The sequence below is a fragment of the Aspergillus caelatus genome, assembly GCF_009193585.1.
Source record: "Aspergillus caelatus strain CBS 763.97 unplaced genomic scaffold BDV27scaffold_426, whole genome shotgun sequence".
Classification (NCBI taxonomy): Eukaryota; Fungi; Ascomycota; class Eurotiomycetes; order Eurotiales; family Aspergillaceae; genus Aspergillus; species Aspergillus caelatus.
The window spans coordinates 1-18,006 of record NW_022475689.1 but is presented as its reverse complement, the minus strand read 5'-3'; the positions used below and the strand labels follow the sequence as shown (position 1 = coordinate 18,006).

At 48.1% G+C, this 18,006-nt stretch overlaps 7 protein-coding genes across 7 annotated transcripts; 2 read left to right on the top strand and 5 right to left on the bottom strand.

The window, feature by feature from the left end:
- Nucleotides 1-2,791: 2,791 nt before the first annotated feature.
- On the bottom strand, nt 2,792-3,649 carry BDV27DRAFT_170345 (uncharacterized protein; the record flags this gene model as incomplete). The annotated part of the gene is made up of 1 exon (XM_032075274.1): nt 2,792-3,649. The coding sequence occupies one exon, from the start codon at nt 3,647-3,649 to the stop codon at nt 2,792-2,794; it is 858 nt and encodes a 285-aa protein (XP_031920696.1).
- Nucleotides 3,650-4,879: 1,230 nt separating this feature from the next.
- BDV27DRAFT_139031 (class I SAM-dependent methyltransferase) lies at nt 4,880-6,671 on the bottom strand. The gene is given in 9 exon segments (XM_032069362.1): nt 4,880-4,962; nt 5,021-5,751; nt 5,820-5,850; nt 5,897-5,922; nt 5,988-6,145; nt 6,203-6,249; nt 6,366-6,367; nt 6,383-6,477; nt 6,544-6,671. 8 exon segments carry the CDS (start codon nt 6,559-6,561, stop codon nt 5,160-5,162), a joined length of 969 nt encoding a protein of 322 aa, XP_031920695.1. The 5' UTR covers nt 6,562-6,671; the 3' UTR covers nt 4,880-4,962; nt 5,021-5,159.
- Nucleotides 6,672-7,683: 1,012 nt separating this feature from the next.
- Nucleotides 7,684-8,882, top strand: BDV27DRAFT_164358 (Saf4/Yju2 family protein; the record flags this gene model as incomplete). Its single annotated transcript, XM_032073679.1, has 2 exons — nt 7,684-7,696; nt 7,759-8,882. The coding sequence occupies 2 exons, from the start codon at nt 7,684-7,686 to the stop codon at nt 8,880-8,882; spliced, it is 1,137 nt and encodes a 378-aa protein (XP_031920694.1).
- A 114-nt stretch (nt 8,883-8,996) lies between these two features.
- On the bottom strand, nt 8,997-10,804 carry BDV27DRAFT_82986 (phosphotyrosyl phosphatase activator). Its single transcript, XM_032077719.1, has 3 exons — nt 10,021-10,804; nt 9,612-9,963; nt 8,997-9,561 (listed from the first exon to the last, which is right to left on the bottom strand). Exons 1-3 carry the CDS (start codon nt 10,650-10,652, stop codon nt 9,112-9,114), a joined length of 1,434 nt encoding a protein of 477 aa, XP_031920693.1. The 5' UTR covers nt 10,653-10,804; the 3' UTR covers nt 8,997-9,111.
- Nucleotides 10,805-10,992: 188 nt separating this feature from the next.
- BDV27DRAFT_164356 (ankyrin repeat domain-containing protein) lies at nt 10,993-13,007 on the bottom strand (the record flags this gene model as incomplete). The annotated part of the gene is made up of 4 exons (XM_032073678.1): nt 10,993-11,729; nt 11,838-12,065; nt 12,126-12,715; nt 12,766-13,007. 4 exons carry the CDS (start codon nt 13,005-13,007, stop codon nt 10,993-10,995), a joined length of 1,797 nt encoding a protein of 598 aa, XP_031920692.1.
- A 10-nt stretch (nt 13,008-13,017) lies between these two features.
- Nucleotides 13,018-13,935, bottom strand: BDV27DRAFT_139025 (nucleoside phosphorylase domain-containing protein). Its single transcript, XM_032069361.1, has 2 exons — nt 13,349-13,935; nt 13,018-13,173 (listed from the first exon to the last, which is right to left on the bottom strand). The coding sequence occupies exons 1-2, from the start codon at nt 13,887-13,889 to the stop codon at nt 13,115-13,117; spliced, it is 600 nt and encodes a 199-aa protein (XP_031920691.1). The 5' UTR covers nt 13,890-13,935; the 3' UTR covers nt 13,018-13,114.
- A 1,648-nt stretch (nt 13,936-15,583) lies between these two features.
- Nucleotides 15,584-17,959, top strand: BDV27DRAFT_170337 (uncharacterized protein; the record flags this gene model as incomplete). The annotated part of the gene is made up of 2 exons (XM_032075273.1): nt 15,584-17,720; nt 17,769-17,959. 2 exons carry the CDS (start codon nt 15,584-15,586, stop codon nt 17,957-17,959), a joined length of 2,328 nt encoding a protein of 775 aa, XP_031920690.1.
- Nucleotides 17,960-18,006: the final 47 nt, after the last annotated feature.

The following is an 18,006-nucleotide window of genomic DNA, read 5'->3' as shown; positions in this document are numbered from 1 at the left end:
TGGAGCAAGAATCCACACCGTCGATCCTTTTCTGCTGTTCCCAGTCGGTCTGAAAGAAAAAGAACCATCTATCTGGGCTAAGGTTGAGATCTAACACTACCAGCTCGATGGTGTTCTTCCATTCCTTTAAGGGTATGGACGATATTGGGGCGGTACGCCCGAGGGCAACCCCAGGCTAGGTAGTGTAATATATAGCGATCTTTTACGGTAGGGAACTCGGATGTTGGATTGGTCGACACTTAGGGATCGGAAAAGCCGACGGGCAAGGCTTTCCTCGGTAGCGACTCTAGAGGAACGACTGATAGGGTCGTAGGCCAAACAAAGACCTCCGTGAACGACATTGGTATATGGTGGCAGTTCAGTTAGCTTGTGTCTACCATTGAAGACAGGGCAAGGAAGAAAGCGTACCAGGTAATAAAAGTTCTCGAGCTGGGTGAGAGGTACTGACACCGCTCACTAGGGAGAAAGGATTTCCAACTCTTCACACAGTTTCTTCTGGATAGAGAGTTGCACAGGAGGTAGAACGTGGTAACAGCTAGAGTACAAGACATAGCTTCAGTACTAGCTAACATGAATGCGGTACTGTCGTCAAGAAGACGGTCGACGGTCCACTCATGCGTTGGGATGTGAGGGTCCCCCAGTACACCAACAGGTGCAGTGTACTTGGGACCAGGTGTTGGACTCTTGAGGAAATTGCCGACTCCCTTTTTATTTACATCGTAATATATGATGAGAATACAAGCAACAAGAGGCAGAATGGGAACGAATAATCCAGTTAGGCATGTTCATAAGGTAACCACGCTAGACAAATGAGTAAGATGATAGACACGGGACAAGCCCAAGAAACCATCTCTGACGACGATATGGAAGTACAGTATGCAGAGGTGGCTTTGGTTCTGACTGCCGAAACAAGTGATGATACTCACTGTCAAGGCGAAAACTCTATCAAATTCGAGCACCTTTATCGAGCTCATGTGCTCTTCGAACCAGGTAATTATCTCGGTGATAAGTTCGTGAACAGTGGATTCCAAGCCGACAATGGCACGATTTGATAAGTCACGGCGTTGGAAATGAAGGTTATAGTCGAGAGTAGCAGCAATTGCAGACATCGAATGCTCCGACAGTGAGAGAATTCTTGTTGGTCTTGCGAGAACTAGCCTTGGTGTGGTATAGGACGAGTCCTAGGTTTGAACTTCTCTCTCGTTCACGCGAACAATTGATGCCTAGACCATTGTTAGTTACCCCATCGTAAAGTAGTAAAATGCGAGTCACAAACAGTATATTTATTGTGCATTTTCTGCATTCCCGGAGATATTGGTCATCTTTTAGTAACTTCATGGCAAAGCTCGAGGTCGGGACCGATAGTAGCCAATTTAAGAGCTTGGGTGTTGCGCTAGGGGAGGAGAAGATTGCAAAAACATGTTCAAAGAAGGTAGAGAGCATATATTCCCAGCACTGCGCCGACGAGAGCTGTGTGAGAGAATTTGTTGTTTGGGGGTTCTGATGTAGTACATAGTTACCACGCCCGGCAACAGTGGAAGAGAAGGCATCGTGCTCCTGATGAATATAAGAATGTAAAGAAACTGGAAGGCTATCCTCTCAATGCGCAGCTTGGATAGACTTAGAGTGCTCGCAGATTGTCTGCGAGCAATATTAACCGCTTAAGTATTGTAGGATACTAGATCCCTAAGTAGATTGCTTAAAGTGAGGTGCCCAAGCGTGTCTGAAAGCGAGGTTATCTATTTATCCTATCTTCCTGTTTATCTAGCCAGCAATACCGAGTACTCATGCTTGTACTGAGCTTTTATCCACAATTAGGAGCGGCGTGCGACTTTCGTCTCCACATATTCATAATCAGGTCTTTTGAAACTGGACCGGCCCACTTGAACTTTAGCAGGACTTGAACCATGCCAGACCCCAAGTATACTATAGCCCAGTAACTGTTGACAAAAAAGCTCGATAGCCTGCTATGGAGCGCAACGGGTGCCTTAGAACGACCCACCGTGTAGGCCAGCCTAAATTATAGTGGAACCCGAGTACAGTTCAGGGAACTAGGGCCACTGACCTATCCCGATGAGGCGCCATATGTAGTTATGCCTGACAATAAAAAATGATACTGCGAAGTAGTCCAGTAGATGAGAAGCTGTAAAGAGGCTTACGCCGGTCTTTCCAATCCTACATAGGTCAGATCTGCAGCATTATCAGACACCGCGTACATAACCCTTCCTGCAATACAGGAGTAGGGAGAGAATTCATTTTAAGTAAATACATCGGACTTGAACCATATGAACTCCAGAGTAGACGTACCCCAGTTTTGTATCTAAGCACCACAATGTAGTTATATCTACCTTATCGTGTACATATGCGTGATTTCAATACTCCAGTGGCTTGGTCTAATTTTGTATATTTCAGACACTTGCTCTTCTGACGAACGCTCAAGGTATGTACACTAAAAGTCACAGAAGGTGTTTCCTCTAGCACCTCAGTTGCTCTTAAGCCATCTAAAACCTTCGAATCATATACAGTTCAGCCATAAATGTGGGGTTCCTGATAACCGTTGTAAGTGAAATATCAACACGGCGTGAAAGCCAGTTGAAAACCAGCCGTATCTTTAGGCCAATCCGAAGCTAATCTAGTCCACATTCGACAATAACCCTAGACGTGCTGGGCTTGTGGTCCGGATTGCAAACAGCTGGTCTTCTTCGGCTTGAGTTGTATCGAAAGCGTAGACCGCCGTATTGGGAAGAATATCAAAACTACGCGAGTCATGCCCAGGGCGAAAGAAGTTCCGCTAGAATCTTTGTCGATGGATTCGCCGAACATGATCCCTCATGTTATCCATACGGCTAAATAGCCGTGTGCATTGCTCCCCATGTTGATTTCGCCATTGGCACCTAATTTCCGGTTTATGCTTGGCTTCATGTCGGTCTCGATCCTTTCTGGTGGCAAAGCCTCGTTTACTAGACCTCTGTGGATCAGGCGCTGATTGGGGGCAGTTCTCGTAGTGGCAGAAAAATGCTCTAACTTGCTGGCGATAGGGCCGTCGAAGGTCTCGTGGGGTCGCGAAACGCTCGGTCGATTTGTATCCGGGAATTGGACACTTAACATGTGAGAGAGAGATCGAATCAGAAGGCGTGATGTGGCTGAGAAGGGGCTCGGGAGGTGAGTCTCGATAGCGACTGCTGCCTCCAGGGTGAGAAGGTATCTGCTCATCGCGAGAGGGTAGCCCCGTGGGCACATCAAGTATGCGTGAGGATGATAGGGTGAGATGGTCTGAGGGGCTTTGGAGAATTGGAGGCCCGAGAAGACCTTGTATCTGCGGCTCAAGAAAGTCTTTGAGATCTGACGTATCCATAATCCATGGCATTGATGGTTCTGTAGGGTTATCAGGGCCTGAAGAATGCATTATCCATGGTGTTGACGGGTTTAAAGTGTGCCCGAGCGCAGAAGCGTCCATAGGCCACTGAACGGGCGTCTCTAGCAGTTCACCGTGACTCGAGGGGTCCATGAACCATTGTAGCGGCGGCTCTGGTAGTGACTCAGGATGGGACCATGTAGAAACATTCCGTGAGATGTCGGAGGAGGGGGCTCGATTTATTAGCGGCAATGTCACCCACTGCTCTTCTTGCACGTTGTGGTTATAGTTCATTGTAACTCCTTGATCTAATCGGCACGACACTAGGGTCTCATTCTTAGGGCCTTTAGGAACGGCACAAACAGGGATATGCCGGTATATCTATCATAAAGCTCGTAGCAGATTACAGAAGCAACCCTCCTGCACCAGGCTGACTTTGCATCTGCGGGAATAGGGTCCTCTTTTGGCTTAAACTTCATGCAGTAGGCGAATCGCTGAATAAAAGTCTCAGGGGACCGCGTATGACGAACCCCGCGTACATCGTGATCATCAAGGGAGGCGACATTAGTAAAATGATTCTAGATGCTTACGTGGGAAGCTAGCGGCCATCTTAGAATATTGCATTAATGCAAGGTTAAAATGTGAGATTCTCTCGGAAGTCAAATGGAGTTCTTTTGATACGGGATGTCGTGCCTGATTTCTAGTAGTCCATCATAGGGCTTCTCGGCTTCCGTATCTGAATCAAGAAGTTCTCGCTTACTTACGGTAGCATTGCATAAGACACATTGGCGAATACGAAGTGGATACAGGAGTCAATCCTCTGCTTTGAAACAGTTCATGTTATGCCAAGCGGGAGTAGTGGTTGGCCTTGTTTCGGCTCCGCCCTAATATAGCCTCTTTGATCTTTTATCGTTCATCCAACATGTAGTTCTCTACTCAATACATCTTATAGTATAACCCTCTCTTATTCACAAGTCAGGTTTGCAATCTAAGACAATGTCCTTTGTGGCATCTCAACCATTCTGATTAAGGCCTCGAGGAAATGCATACCATGGTTAGATTAACACGAGAACACGACGCCAATCAGCGCCACTGCTCACAACTGCACCTGAAGGTGCCAATCACGAGTTGGGAGTCAATTGCAACTTTCGACTCAAATGCTACATCGGATCACCTCTGATTCGTGACCAGGCTACCTCAACCATATTGTAGAAATGGAGGTCAGCAAAAGAAATATAGGATGCTGCGTCTGACCCACCTGATTGTATTATTCACACTATTGGCCAATACGACCTATCTCGCGCTCTTGGACACACTGCCTGTTCGATGCTGTTCGAGACCAACATGGCGCTTCAAGCCCGGTGGATACAACTGCCCCAAGAAGCCAGGTGAATCGACGAGGTGAATCGACCGTGTGGAAGTGGCAAGCCGACGATGCCTGCATATATGGCTGCTCGGTTGAGCATCTCGTTCTGACGACTTTTATCTTTCTCGATTCAGCTGCACTACAGTTGCTGTTTCTTTTCTATACAGATTTGACGTCTACTTAATGACCAGTATCTGTGCCCTTTACTATTGTCAAAACACAAGTCTTGTCATACATGCTGGTATGGAAGACCTCTCTCTACCCACATTACTGCCTATGGTCCCTAATCAAAAGTCTAGTTCATAAAGATCAGCCAGATATGCTTAACGTAGCCATGGCAAGATCTTGAATCGACTATCATTATTCTCATCGTGACTTCATTAAGATAAAAGCACAATACACCGAATCCCAACAACAGATCTCACATGTATAACAGACCTATCCCCCGGGCTTCCTGCCATAGACAAAATACAATTTCCCATACTGATGCACTGTGGTATCGAACAACTCCTTCCTTGCCCCCGCCATCAAAACCTCAACCTCGTCCGGGCCCCACTTCAGAATATTCTGCAATAACTCCGGAACATAAGACTGAATGCCCTGCATCTGCTGCGCCTGAAAGTATTTCCCAATCTCCTTCTGTTTCTTATCCAATGGCCATGGACTAATGGGCACTTTGATAATCTTGCATGTCACATCCTCGAATCCCTCCTTGATCATTCTATCCGCCCACTCGTCCATATTCGCCATTGGCTTTCCAAATTTGACACTGGCTTCCTGGATTAACGAGCACATTCTCGTGGTATATGGTGCTCGGTCGAGTGAGTCGTCGTCGGCGTATACTTCGATGCGGAAGCTCTGCATCTCCAGGTACCCACCTGGCTTTAGGTGTTTGAATGCTTGTCGGAAGAGTCTGTCAAAGTTGCTGACTGCGCCTGCTAGCTCGCGACCGTGGATGTAGTCGAAGGGCCGTGAATAGACCCAGTCTGCTTCGTAGTCGTCGATTTCGAATTGGAGGTTTGGGGGTATCCTTCAAGCTCATTACGGGGTTAAAGGTCGGCACCTTATCTGACTAACATGGGAGGAGGTAATCCTTACCAGCTAGGTTGAATGGGACTGAGGTCGTTTCCTGTGGTGGTCAATCACTGATCTTTAACATGCAGACAGCAGCATACCTAATACTTCCGCAGACTTATACTGACTATAATCCGAACATCTATGAGCGAAATCCCACCCAAGAAAGGTCCCATAAGTCTGAATACGCACTCAGCAAAATCAATCGCCCAAATCCCGGTACCTGTTCCCAAATCGAGGACTCGCTCCGGATGAGACTTGATCGGCGCCATGTGCAGTCCGCCATCGAGAATCAGGGCATATATGTGATGGAGGAGGTCCATGCGGTCCTGCTCCTCCTCGTCGTTTGGCTGAACCTTTCTAAGCCATCTTGCCTGGTTCGGGAATGCGGATGCGATTCATAATACCATTAAATATGCGCCTGAGCGGTAGGCGTGATATCTTCGGCCATTCTGCGCTCATTTATCTTTCGTATCGGAGATCATTGTTGTCTTCGCTTGCGCGGGGCTTACCTTGTACCTGCGTATGCTGTTGTTAGCATGTATCTGGGGATATACCGGTGATGGAGGTTGAAATAGAGATATACCTACTCATAATTCAGAACACTCGACGCCAACGTAGTTACATCTAGCGATGCCCCGTCCGCCGAGGCCCAGTCGCTATCCGAAGCTGGGGATAGATCCTGCGAAGCAACAACTTAGGGTTAACATGGACACAAGTTCAAGGGAAGCCACAGCTAATCAAGCACCTCTATATCGTCAACCATGAGAGGCTTAAATCACGATACCACAAAACCGTAGTGTTGCCCACCATACAAAGACAAATGAGCGTAGGTGGCGGGGGAGATGAGCACGTTCATTCACGGGGACCCTGGACTGACCATACGATCGCGAACAAAAGTACGGCATTCGAATCCCGAGGCAAGACAAGGAACCTAGCGGGATCTGCTCTCCATTTACGAAGTACAAACAAAGAGATCCAGCAAACTTTATTCGCTGATGTCGCTTCCGCAAACCAGCGTTCGTGGAGCCCTGCAAGCTGCCAACCCTAACCTTGTCATGACAACTGCATGAAGGGTGAATTACCCAATCAGCCCTCCCCCTTGCTTGGGTGACATGAGTAATTAGTTCCTTTTTTTACCCCTTTGGCCGGTACTGCTAATCGGTTTGGTTTACTAATGGCTATTCGTGTTCAACTATAAACGGCTGCTCTGTTTAGGGTTGGTCTTGTTGGATTTGGTGGGGTTGTGGTCATGGTTTGGGGTCTTTTTGGTTGTTATAGGGCATTCTTTGGTGTCGTGCTTCTGTCGGCTGTCGCTACATTGGTTATTTGGGGTATGAATGTGGCAGTTCAAATATGACTCTTGGTATCTAAATCCTTTGCTATATAACATAACTCTATGTAAGATACATATCTATACATATCTCGTCGTCCAGTATTGATATCGGTGGGGTCTGAATGCGAGCCTTGGTTCTCAGACATAACTCCTGTCTCCCAATATGGTGTGCTGGACACCAACAAAATTTATGATAAAACTCCATGAAAACAAAACATATAAGACTACTTGTCCATACAGAAAACAAGTATGTCAATAGCAAAGGTTTCATATCGTCCGAGGAGAAAGCGTCGATAGACGCCAGGTGGATCTGCATAAATCGACAACCTATGCATGCACAACACATCATGACTAATCTACATAACACCGCCTTCCATCCATCCCGATAAGCATACAATCAATCAATCATCACCAATCTTCAACTTCCTCCTCAGCCACCACTGGCTCACACATTGGTCTCCAACCGGAGCGCCAGCGAGCAGCTCCAAACGAACCCAGACAAACGACCACTTGCAATTTCCAAAACACAGATACCATAAACAACCACCCAAAATGCAGGGCTTCAGTACGGCATACCCCCTCCGCAAACCCCCTCCTAGCAAACAAAAAACTAACCCAACAATCTAGACATGGGACGCTATGTCCCCCCAGACCAAGAAGGTATAATGAGCGGCAACCAACTCGCCAAAAAACATCCCCTCGGTTCTCGCGCCCGTCACCTCCACACGACTGGCGCCCTGACCGTGCGTTTCGAAATGCCCTTCGCCGTCTGGTGCACGACATGTAAACCCCACGAGACGATCATCGGCCAAGGCGTGCGCTTCAATGCCGAGAAAAAGAAGATTGGGAACTACCACTCGACGCCGATTTACAGTTTCCGGATGAGGCATCCCGCGTGCGGCGGATGGATTGAGATTCGGACGGATCCGAAGAATACGGCGTATGTGGTTGCGGAGGGGGGCAGGAAGAGGGATACTGGGGAAGACAAGAGGGAGGGTGGGGTTGGGGAGATTGTGGTGAAGTTGCCTGGGGAGAAGGAGGAGGTTGTTGATCCGTTTGCGCGGTTGGAGGGGAAGGTCGAGAATAAGAAGGTGGTGGATGAAGGGCGGACGAGGATTTTGGAGTTGCAGGAGCGTCAGGCAAGGGATTGGGTTGATCCATATGAGATGTCGAGGCGGTTGAGGAAGACGTTTCGGACGGAGAGGAAGGTCTTGGAAAAGGCCGAGGCGAAAAGGGAGGCGTTGAAAGACAAGATGAGCTTGGGGATTGATATTGTTGATGAGGCGGAGGAGGATCGGTTGCGGGCTGGTTTGGTCGATTTTGCTACTGGGAGTGATACTACTGCTGCGCGCACCCGGCCGATGTTTGAGTCTAGGGGTGTGCCAACGGAGAAAAAGCTTCCTGACGCATCAACTGGGAAGACCAAGGACAGGAAACGGAAGAAGGTGGCGGACGTCGTCGCAGAACGCAAAGCAATATTTCGCAGCGAGTTAACTGGGAATACCCGCGCTGTCGTTGATCCTTTCCTAAGCCATGAGGGAAGCCTGTGGCAGCCAGAGGTTAAACGGCGCAAAGCTGCACCGAACAAGGCGGGCACGAATAAGACAGACAACCACAATATAAGCAGTACGGCAAGTGAAGATCAAGCATCCTCTGTATCGAAAGAGCATTCAACCGAGGTGACTGAGACCGACGGTAAGACACCAGAACCGCCGGCTGCTTTGGTGGCTTATGCTTCGGATTCAGAGTAGTTGTGTCATTCCTGGGTTTTTTCATACTTGGCGTTCAGTGATAAAAATGATACCCCATCGCATTACAGTTCTTTTATTTACATTGTCATGGAGGCAAAATGCTATGCATCATGTACACTATCTCAGATATGATTGGACTATGTATACCTAAAGAATAAGGGTATGTATGTTATATCATATAGACACGAAGTAGCAGCAACCTTTTGTCACATCACTATATTTCTTCATATTATTTTGCCCAGGGAGCTTTTGTAGTGATGTCATTGGCATCACCAGTAGGGGCCGGCCCAGCTGGTTGCGAACTCGCCCAGGGAGCTCTGGTAGGAGCCATTGGACCTGGGGGTAGCCTGGAAGTATCGGGAAGCGCCGATGGGATTCTAGACGTAGTAGATGGCCCACCAGCTCTTGCAGTCGCCCATGGCGCTGCAGTTCCGGTTGATGGCGGTGGAACAATCTGAGATGCGGTAGCCCAAGGAGCTTTCGTTCCCAGGCCCGGGTCTTGTCGTGCAGTTGGAGGTACCTGTCGTGGCCGAGTTTCTGGTCCGGATGAGGTATGAATTCTAGACGGCGGAGGAATGGCGCTGGGGTCGCGGTCCCAGCTGAACAGCGAACCAAAGCGAAAGTGTTGGACAACCGGGAACTTGGAGAGCACTTCGGCGTTGTACATTTTGATCATACCCTGCAATCATCATCAGTCGACAAATTCAAACGGTAGCGAGATGTGTTGACCTTGTTGATCTTGGCCCAGCCAGCCCGGATTCCGGATATGTCATATAGCATTTGGCTATGCTCCCAAAATGGACCTTGTTTAACATCGTATATGAAGCCAACGGCGGAAAAATACATATTCACTCTTCGCTCTTTGTTTACAATGTTCGCTTTCGCGACTCCTTCAGGGTCCGGCGCATCGGGTAGTGAGCCCACCTCCGGTACTAGGTCCGAGTCTGATATAGCTGGACTGAATTGTGCGGAGCCAAATATGTAAGGAAGAAAAGAATGGTCATCCAAGCCCCAGACACCATGAGAGCCAGCAGGCTCCAGTTTGTACTTTTTGATAACAGCTCGCACCAGTTCCAGATACCTAGACCAGTCATAAATCAGTCTGGATTAGCATGCGAAGATTATTCAATATACGCACGGTTCTATCACACCGATGACAATCGCTCTTTCCTCTACGCCGGGACTATTTTTAGGAAACCCGTTCAGCTTCCAGATCGCCGCCAGGAACGCCAAAAAGCTCAGTTCATGCCCGGTGCCATAATCCATTCGCTCCCGGCTACCCCAACTTCCTAAGAAGTACTCCATTAGCTCTACCTCTGCTGTTGGGCCCTCCGGGTCCGATGACGGGGCGTGTAGGATTTCCGAAGACAAACACTCTTCTAAGAAGGAAGATGCATTCTCCTTCACTTTGTCCTGCCAGTTGCGGTAGCCTTTATCAGCAAACCTCCGTTCACCACCCGCCACCGGTGTGGCATGAAGTAATCCTTCGAGCTTCAGCAGTAACTGCTGTAGCCGCCGGACGGGGGCAGAGAACTCGACTACTTCGGACTTTAGAGGCCACGGCTGTACACGTTCATCTGGTAATCTAGATGGAAACATTGATCGGTTTAGCTGCAGAAGAAACGTCATAATGTCAACATAAGCTCTGGAGCATAGAAACTCCGAGACATCATCGGTTTCGTGGATTCTCTTGCTGGGCTGGAGGAAAGAGTGCCCCACCGAGGGGTCGATGGTGGGCAACACACGGACTGAAAATCCATCTGCAGCCATTGTAGTTAATTACTAATAGTCTGATCTTAAATGTGATATCTTTCCAGGGCTTCCAATAGTTGTAAGGGTGTAAGTTGCGTATGAGTGGGGGTGACACCACTAAGTAACAAAACGTAGAGTCGGGGATGTATGTTGTTTTTGGATCGGCCATGACGAAATTTGTCCGCGGAGGCCGTCGAGTTTAATTTGTTAGAGTTGGTGGTCCAGCACCTGATCCACTCCCTTTCCTCTTCAGGCAAGGATCATTCATTAGGTTAGTAACTTCATGTCCTTAGTTATTCAATGGTCCAGCATCCATTCTCTCCCTTCCACAAATCTTTGATTAGTGACTAACCAGTTTCTAATCAAAGTATAGATGGATGGGATCATTGGCATTTGGCTTTCGTTTCGACCGATGGCCGTGGTAGTCAGTCGTGAACTCTAAAAAATCGATCAAGGCATCGAGTCCCTTCTCTTCAACACAAGACACCAACTCAGTGCGCCGTAGAGCATTGGACTCTGCCTCAGCAAGCTTTCCAATCAAAAGCTTGACTATCGGCTCGTTTCTGGCTTCTAACGCCAACAATAGCGGCGTCCGGCCATAACCATTCACCTCCACGGACTCCATCTCAGCGCCGTTCTCAAGGAGTAGCCTTGATACTCCTTCAAACCTGTTGACTGCCGCCCATGCAAACGGTGTCCAACTAAAGCCAGCATCTATTGAATCTACTTCGGCGCCTTTCTCAATCAGTAGTCTCGCTATGATCTCATATCCTTCCGCTGCAGCCCATATCAGTGGCGTCCGGCCATACTTATAGTCAAATGCCTCCACATTAGCATCCTTGTCTAAAAGTAGCTTGACAATCTCCTCAAGCCCACTCGACACGGCGGACAAAAGTGGTGTCCGGCCATATCGATCCGTTGCCTCCACCGCCGCGCCATTGTCAAGAAGTAGCCTAACGATATTCTTGAACCCACCTAGTACGGCGAGCGAGAGAGGCGTTAGCCCAGACTGATTCTTGGTGTTAAGAGGAGCACCCTTTCCAATTAGTAACTCTGCTACTGCTTCACACCTGCTTTGGGCAGCCATTGATAAGGCTACATTGTTGAATCAGTCCGCCGCATCAACTGCTGCACCACTTTCGATGAGTAGCAGAGCTACTGCTTCGTGCCTAGACTCTAATGCCAGCAACAATGGTGTCCTACCCGCATGATCTCGAGAGTCTAATGCAACACCATTTTCAATCAACGGCTTGGTCACAACTTTGTGACCCCGCCTCGCAGCCCATGATAATGGTGTTTGGCCTTCAATATCCCTCAGATCTAAGTCACGTTCTGCCAGGCATAGATGAAGTACAAGGGCTTGGACACCAAAGAAAGCTGCTATATGAACATAGGAGGCCACAAGGCGTAGCTCATTGTCGTTGTATTGAGCTCTGTACATTTCTCAGTATATTAAATGCAAGCTTGCCCTATTATGAGTCGATACGGTACGGAGGTATTCTCGAGCGAGTTCTAATGGTACGTCTTGTAGGTGTTCACTCTTCTGAAGGTGGTGGCCCCATTTGGCAGCAGCGTAGGACATAATAGTGGTTTCCATGCAATTATCCTCTGAAGGCGGGGAAGGGAAGTTTAGAAATGTAAGGCATGTCCATGCAATTCGATTATGCCACTGTACTTTGCTGACTCCAAATAATTGGTTTTGCCGACAGAGATATTCTTGAAAAGAATAGTGAACCAATCGTATAGTGGACGTTTCCTGATCAATCACAGCTAAACCATGACAACAGTTGATCAAGGTACTTCTAATAGGCATGCCTCTCGGGTTGAAAGCTTTATCGTCGTCTTCGATCGCAAGTGAACACAGAAGCTCATCAACGGAAACCGGTCGTTCTGCTAGATAAACCCAAGCAAGAATCTTCTTTGCCTGCTCAGATTGCGCGTGAGGCTGTTGTTCTATTCGTGCCATTGTACCAGCGAAGGCATCACCGAGATCAGACGGTAATGTTCTCAAGGCCTCCTCACGACGTCGGATCGTAGTAGCTTGCAAAATAGCATGAACTTGTAATACAGGTAGAAGAAACCTAAGTCATGGAATTAGCACTATGAAGAACAATAAACTTGGCACACTAACACGCCCTTAGCTGACTCTATAGCTTTGTTTTGAATATCCACTCTCAGCTTTTCGTCCATGGCGTCCGGTTCAATATCGTTCGGTCCACCAATCTCAAGGTCGATGAATCGTCGAATATCATGATCATGTGCTACAATTGGAATCTCATGCTTCTCCTTAATATGTCTCGCAACTGTTACTTGGACGTGGGGCCGGCCAGTGATATATAGCTGTATCGAGGATGATCTGGCCTGTAAAGACATTTAGAGGCTTCTTTGATCCCGCAGTTCATCCAGTGCATCCAGGCAGATGTAGACTCTGCTGAATTGCTCGCAGGCAATATCCAGAAACTTTTCTGCATCAGGTAAACTCAAAGCATTCTCCTACTTGACCGGGCAAGGCCCTTGATCATCGTTTTGATCTCCGAAACTGCATATATGAATTAGCAAGACCTGCTTGACAACAATATAGAATTAACACGCTTAATAAAGCATGATCATAAGTATGATACTATTGAAGATAAATTGTTATGTCTTCAGTGTCTACCGTCGTCGCGAATTAACAGTCTACAGAAGAAGAAGAAGAGGAAAGACGTCCAACTTACGGTTATCCATAACAATACTGCGAGCTTCTGGTGTGTTTTGGATATCCGAAGCGTCGGTAACCTGAAGAAGCTCTTTTGCATACGCAGCAGCAGTAGCCGCAGCATACTTCTGCCATCGATCATTTTTATGGGTATCGCAATAGTCACAGATTCCACGAATGACGAGACAAGGAAATTGGTTCATCAATCCTGCAGCTTCCATTTCAAAACAAAGACACTTCTTTGCTAACAAATCACGCACCTTCGCATCTTTGATGACCTTATTACCTGAAGCGATAGTGCCATAGTGGATGTAAGGATCTTGGTCCAGTCGTTCAGGTCGTTTGATTTCCTTCTCAGGATCGCACCCACCACAATCTTTTGTGCCGTTCTCATGTATACAATCAGGGCAGAACAACCGATCATGATCTGCACCTTGGTATATATATGCTGGTCCTCTGCGTGAATCCGCCATTGCCGGATAAGCCGTATACATGGACTCCAATATACCGGATATCGATGTGCCTCCCATCATTTCATAGTTGCTTTGAAGCTCACCCATCGCATTGAGAAGTGCCCCAGGAGGGCAATTCAATGCACCACATTCTTCGAAACCGTGTGCAGTGACCTTGCCGCAATCATATTGCCTTACGCCCCCAAAGGCGCCTGTAGGTTGACTGACCACAACATCACCCAAACGGATATCGTGCTCATCGCTCGGTATACCACCGCCAATGCCAACCATTAGCCCGAACTTGATACTGAGGAAACTAGCAAGCATCTGCTTAGCAGCCGTAGCCGCAGTTACAGTTCCATATCGACCGGATGGAAGGCTGGCAATAACCACGTTATGTTCCCCATTTGGCCCATTTATGGAGCCTAACCTATAGCTATTATGATCTTTGGTGTGTTTTTGCCGCGGCGGTGCATGCACTGTGTCAAGCATTGCCTTGGCAGCTGCTCTTTCATGAGGCAAGGCAGCGATCCAGCCGACGGCATACTCGGAATTGTCCAGTTGCGGTAATGGGTGGCCCATCACTATTCTTGTATATCATAGAAAGCCGCCAGGAGGCAGTAGTTCAGCCTAGTTGGCGTTTGGATGTTTTGTTGGCCTATTTAACAATGATTTAATGCTTTGGCTACAGACAGGGTCATTAATTGGCTCGGTACCCCTAGCCGCGAGAAATGCTTGACCCTGATTCTATTCAGAAATCATATAACGAGTCGTGACTTGTGCCCAATTCCTCGCATGTTTTGTCTTCGCCCTATCAGGCCGTTCAAATAGCCGCCGAGCTCACAGGAAACCCCGCCGAATTCCTCAGCCCCGCCAGACTCATGGCGCGGAGTACTGTTTACAATCCCTGACCATTCTAATAAATCTCAATAGTCATAAGAGAACAGCTTTATGGTTTGCTTTAGAATAGCAGAAGCCCAGTACACAGCCACAATCGGGCTGTATGTAAGAAGACAAGAAGCAACATCGAACTACTCACGGTCAATCAATATAGACACTCAATAAAGATACCTACTAGTATGTGACAGTTCAGAAAAAAGCAGTCTATTCGTGAAACGAGCTATTCCAGGGACTAGGTATAGGCTTAACTATCAGAGAAGCCTTTGGTTGAGGAATTTTAGGACCTGTTAGATCTAGCCCTAAAGGCTCGTTTCACCCGGCAGTGTCACTCTTGGCTGTTTGATGGACGCCTATAGTTTAGTTCTCTATATTGGAAATTGTGATAGTAGTTAGCTCAATCAAAGATTTACTTTGGCTTTATAATTTACAAGGAAAGAATAATCTTTCTCAATGAAGTACTGTTGTTATTTTCGCCTTTTTTCTCTTTGAGCTAAGCTTTCTTTCACTACCTTTTTTATGATGGATGTACTGTAATATATGTATAAACTGGCAGCGGGTAGATAAAAAATCTCCGGATCTTGATAGATGTTCCTTTATTCTTAGTATTACTTTCTTTAATTCAAGAGATAACCAGTCTCTAATGAATCTTGAGGACATTAAATTATAATCTAGAGGATAAGTAAGACAATAAATTGATATTCCTGACTCTAAGATTATGGAAGGTGCAAGTAGTTCTCTTCCAAGGGTCTAGACCTCTCAATTCCGCAGCGTTTGTTTTTCCGCTCACCATTAATTGTTTGTTTTATGACACAGGTCGATTCACCCAACGACCTTAGGTCGTCGTCGCTCCCCTTCTCCTCCAAATAATCACGAATGTGCTCACTGGCCAAAGACCAATCCAAATGAGCTCACGATCAACTCCACGACGAAGAAAAGTCGTCTCGACGTCCCACGCGCTGGACCTTTTAAACAACTTGAGCGCCAAAAACGTCACCCACGAGCCGAAGTCCAGCACTCCTTCTCCATACCGCCCCCGCTCGTCGCGTCGGCCCAAGATCGATGATGTCCAGGCCCCCCAAAGTGATGATATCTGGGACGTCCCCGATGAGCCAGATCATGACCGATCCGTCCCGTCCAGACGCGTCCCATTGTCGGAGCCCTTAACCCCCCGCAGATCGTCTCGGTTGCAGGAGAAATATGGTAGTAAGACCACACCCTCTCGGAAGGCAAAACGTCGCGCGAATTTGAAGCTTAGTGGAAAAGATGACCGGGAGGTGGAATCGGACCGCGAGCCTGAGCGCGAGTCTGGAGGGGGCTCGGATGATCGTCCTGACGAAGCGGCGGCGGCGGAGGAATACACCGGTCCGGTTGACGAAGATCAAGAGAATGGTGAAAGTGACGCGAGTTATGTGGATGTTGTAGAGGATCACGGAGACAATGAGTTTCCCCAACCTGTGCTCGATTCGCCTCATAACGTCCCTCAGTCAAACCGACTGAGTCCATTTGATATTCAGAAACGGGTGTCAGTTCTAAGCGCGGATCTACACAGGGACACATATGAGAGTGGTGATAGATCGAGAGATCAATCGCATAATGGGCCTGAAAGTGAATATGGAACACCGCACGATCAGCAACCAGAGCAAGCAGATGAGCCACACCCTGGTTCTGATAATGTTTCCAGTGCACACGAACAACACAGAAGCTCTCCCGCCGTCGTGATCGTAAATCCTGCTGTGGGTGTCAGGAGCTCTGTGGACAGGGCAGGATTGCCAGTCCGTTCGCCAGAGTCTCCTAGGAGGAATACCCCATTGGAGGACATCTCGCAACCTTCGCGTGTGCAAGCAGAATCAGCGGACTTGGCCGATGAAGTGGAGCTTTATGAGGCAGAAGATGAGAGCGTCGGGGTAGACCACACCAACATCGCCGTTGAGGACAAGTCTTCCGTTTATATTCCAACGGATGATGAGGCGGAGGATGAGAGCGTCGAAGCAGACCACACAAACATCACCGTCGAGGGCGAATCTTCTGTTCGTATTCCAGCAGATGATGAGGGCAGCGTGAGAGATCGCCCCGCACGACCCGAATTGTTTAGGTACGAAAGCGACCCAGAGGACCTGTCTACGCCGCCAAGCAAGAGACGTCAAACCTCGAATCAACAGCCAGTCTCAGAACATCAAAGACGGAATCGTGAAAGAAGCCTTGCGACGTCTCGAGCTGTCAACTCCTTGAACTCTCACGAAGACCAAACCGAGTCTCTACAACCCCGTCACAGCCCAAACGACATCGAGCAACATGTTGAGGATATTTCCGAGGATGATGCTGGGGATGAATCCGACGAGGAGGAGGCATGGTTGCACCAGGCCCTTAAAATGGCTGGCCAGAAGAACAACTGGGACACCCTGGTGGTTCAAGCTCACCGCGTCAAAAAGACTGCTAACCCTTCTATGGCCGAATACTTTGATGATTTCGTGGATCTAACTTCTACGTTGCGAGCGAAATATGTGAAGATTGTAGGTAACCTAGACGCCCGACGTGAGCCTCGCGGCGCGATAGTGCGCGAATGCGATGAGCTCCTTAGCGCAATTTACAGTGATGGGACCTCCTCGGTGGACTATATCGTCGAACATAAAAACGACAAACCAGAACGAGGCCGACCGAGCAGTGAAGAGACGCTGGACGAATTTGAAGCGTGTCTCGTATCGGGAATGATGGGTGTGTTGCTCGCCTGTTTCGAAGCCTACTGCAAGGAAGACGGGCTCTTCCCCAAAGCCTCCGAACACCTGCACCGGGTGCTGGAAGTGTTTCTACAACTATGCTACAAGATATATTGTGTAGTAGATACGGGTTACATAGACTCCGAAAACCAGAGCCGTAGCCTTCAGCTCCCGCTCAAAAAACTCATCACCGCGTTAAAGAAGGACTTATTTAAGGGCAGTGCACCACAACCGGAACCTGTGCCAACCATGTCCATCAAGCATGGCAGACCATGGACCGATGACGAGGGGTATGCCCTTATAGATGGATTGCAGCGTTACCAGGGTAAGTCTATCTGCATCCACATGGGCACGAATACTCACTACTTTTCAGGTCAGGATCGCTATGCTCGAATTTTGAAACATTTCGGGGAACGGCTCCGCGGGCGGACGATCCGGGGTACGCGCGAAAAAGCGAGGCAGTTGCATGATAAGCTTCTCTCAACCGTAGTCGATCCGGACGTACTCCAGACGGAAGAAGGACGGCAGCAGTGGTACTGGCTTTTGAGTGTGCGGAAGGAGTGATGACACTTTATTTTCCTTTCCTTTTCTTTTTCTTTTTCTTTTTCTTT

What these genes read in the sequence shown, in the direction of transcription:
- BDV27DRAFT_82986 (XM_032077719.1), bottom strand. Translation starts at nt 10,652, where the DNA reads ATGGCTGCAGATGGATTTTCAGTCCGTGTGTTGCCCACCATCGACCCC. An exon ending in GTCATCGGTGTGATAGAACC is followed by an intron (nt 9,964 to 10,020) that starts GTGCGTATATTG and finishes TGACTGGTCTAG; the next exon opens with GTATCTGGAACTGGTGCGAG. An exon ending in GCTGGGCCAAGATCAACAAG is followed by an intron (nt 9,562 to 9,611) that starts GTCAACACATCT and finishes TGATGATTGCAG; the next exon opens with GGTATGATCAAAATGTACAA.
- BDV27DRAFT_139025 (XM_032069361.1), bottom strand. Translation starts at nt 13,889, where the DNA reads ATGGGTGAGCTTCAAAGCAACTATGAAATGATGGGAGGCACATCGATA. An exon ending in CAGTATTGTTATGGATAACC is followed by an intron (nt 13,174 to 13,348) that starts GTAAGTTGGACG and finishes TCATATATGCAG; the next exon opens with TTTCGGAGATCAAAACGATG.
- BDV27DRAFT_139031 (XM_032069362.1), bottom strand. An exon ending in TGGGCGATTGATTTTGCTGA is followed by an intron (nt 5,923 to 5,987) that starts GTGCGTATTCAG and finishes TTCGGATTATAG; the next exon opens with TCAGTATAAGTCTGCGGAAG. An exon ending in TAAGTCTGCGGAAGTATTAG is followed by an intron (nt 5,851 to 5,896) that starts GTATGCTGCTGT and finishes TGACCACCACAG; the next exon opens with GAAACGACCTCAGTCCCATT.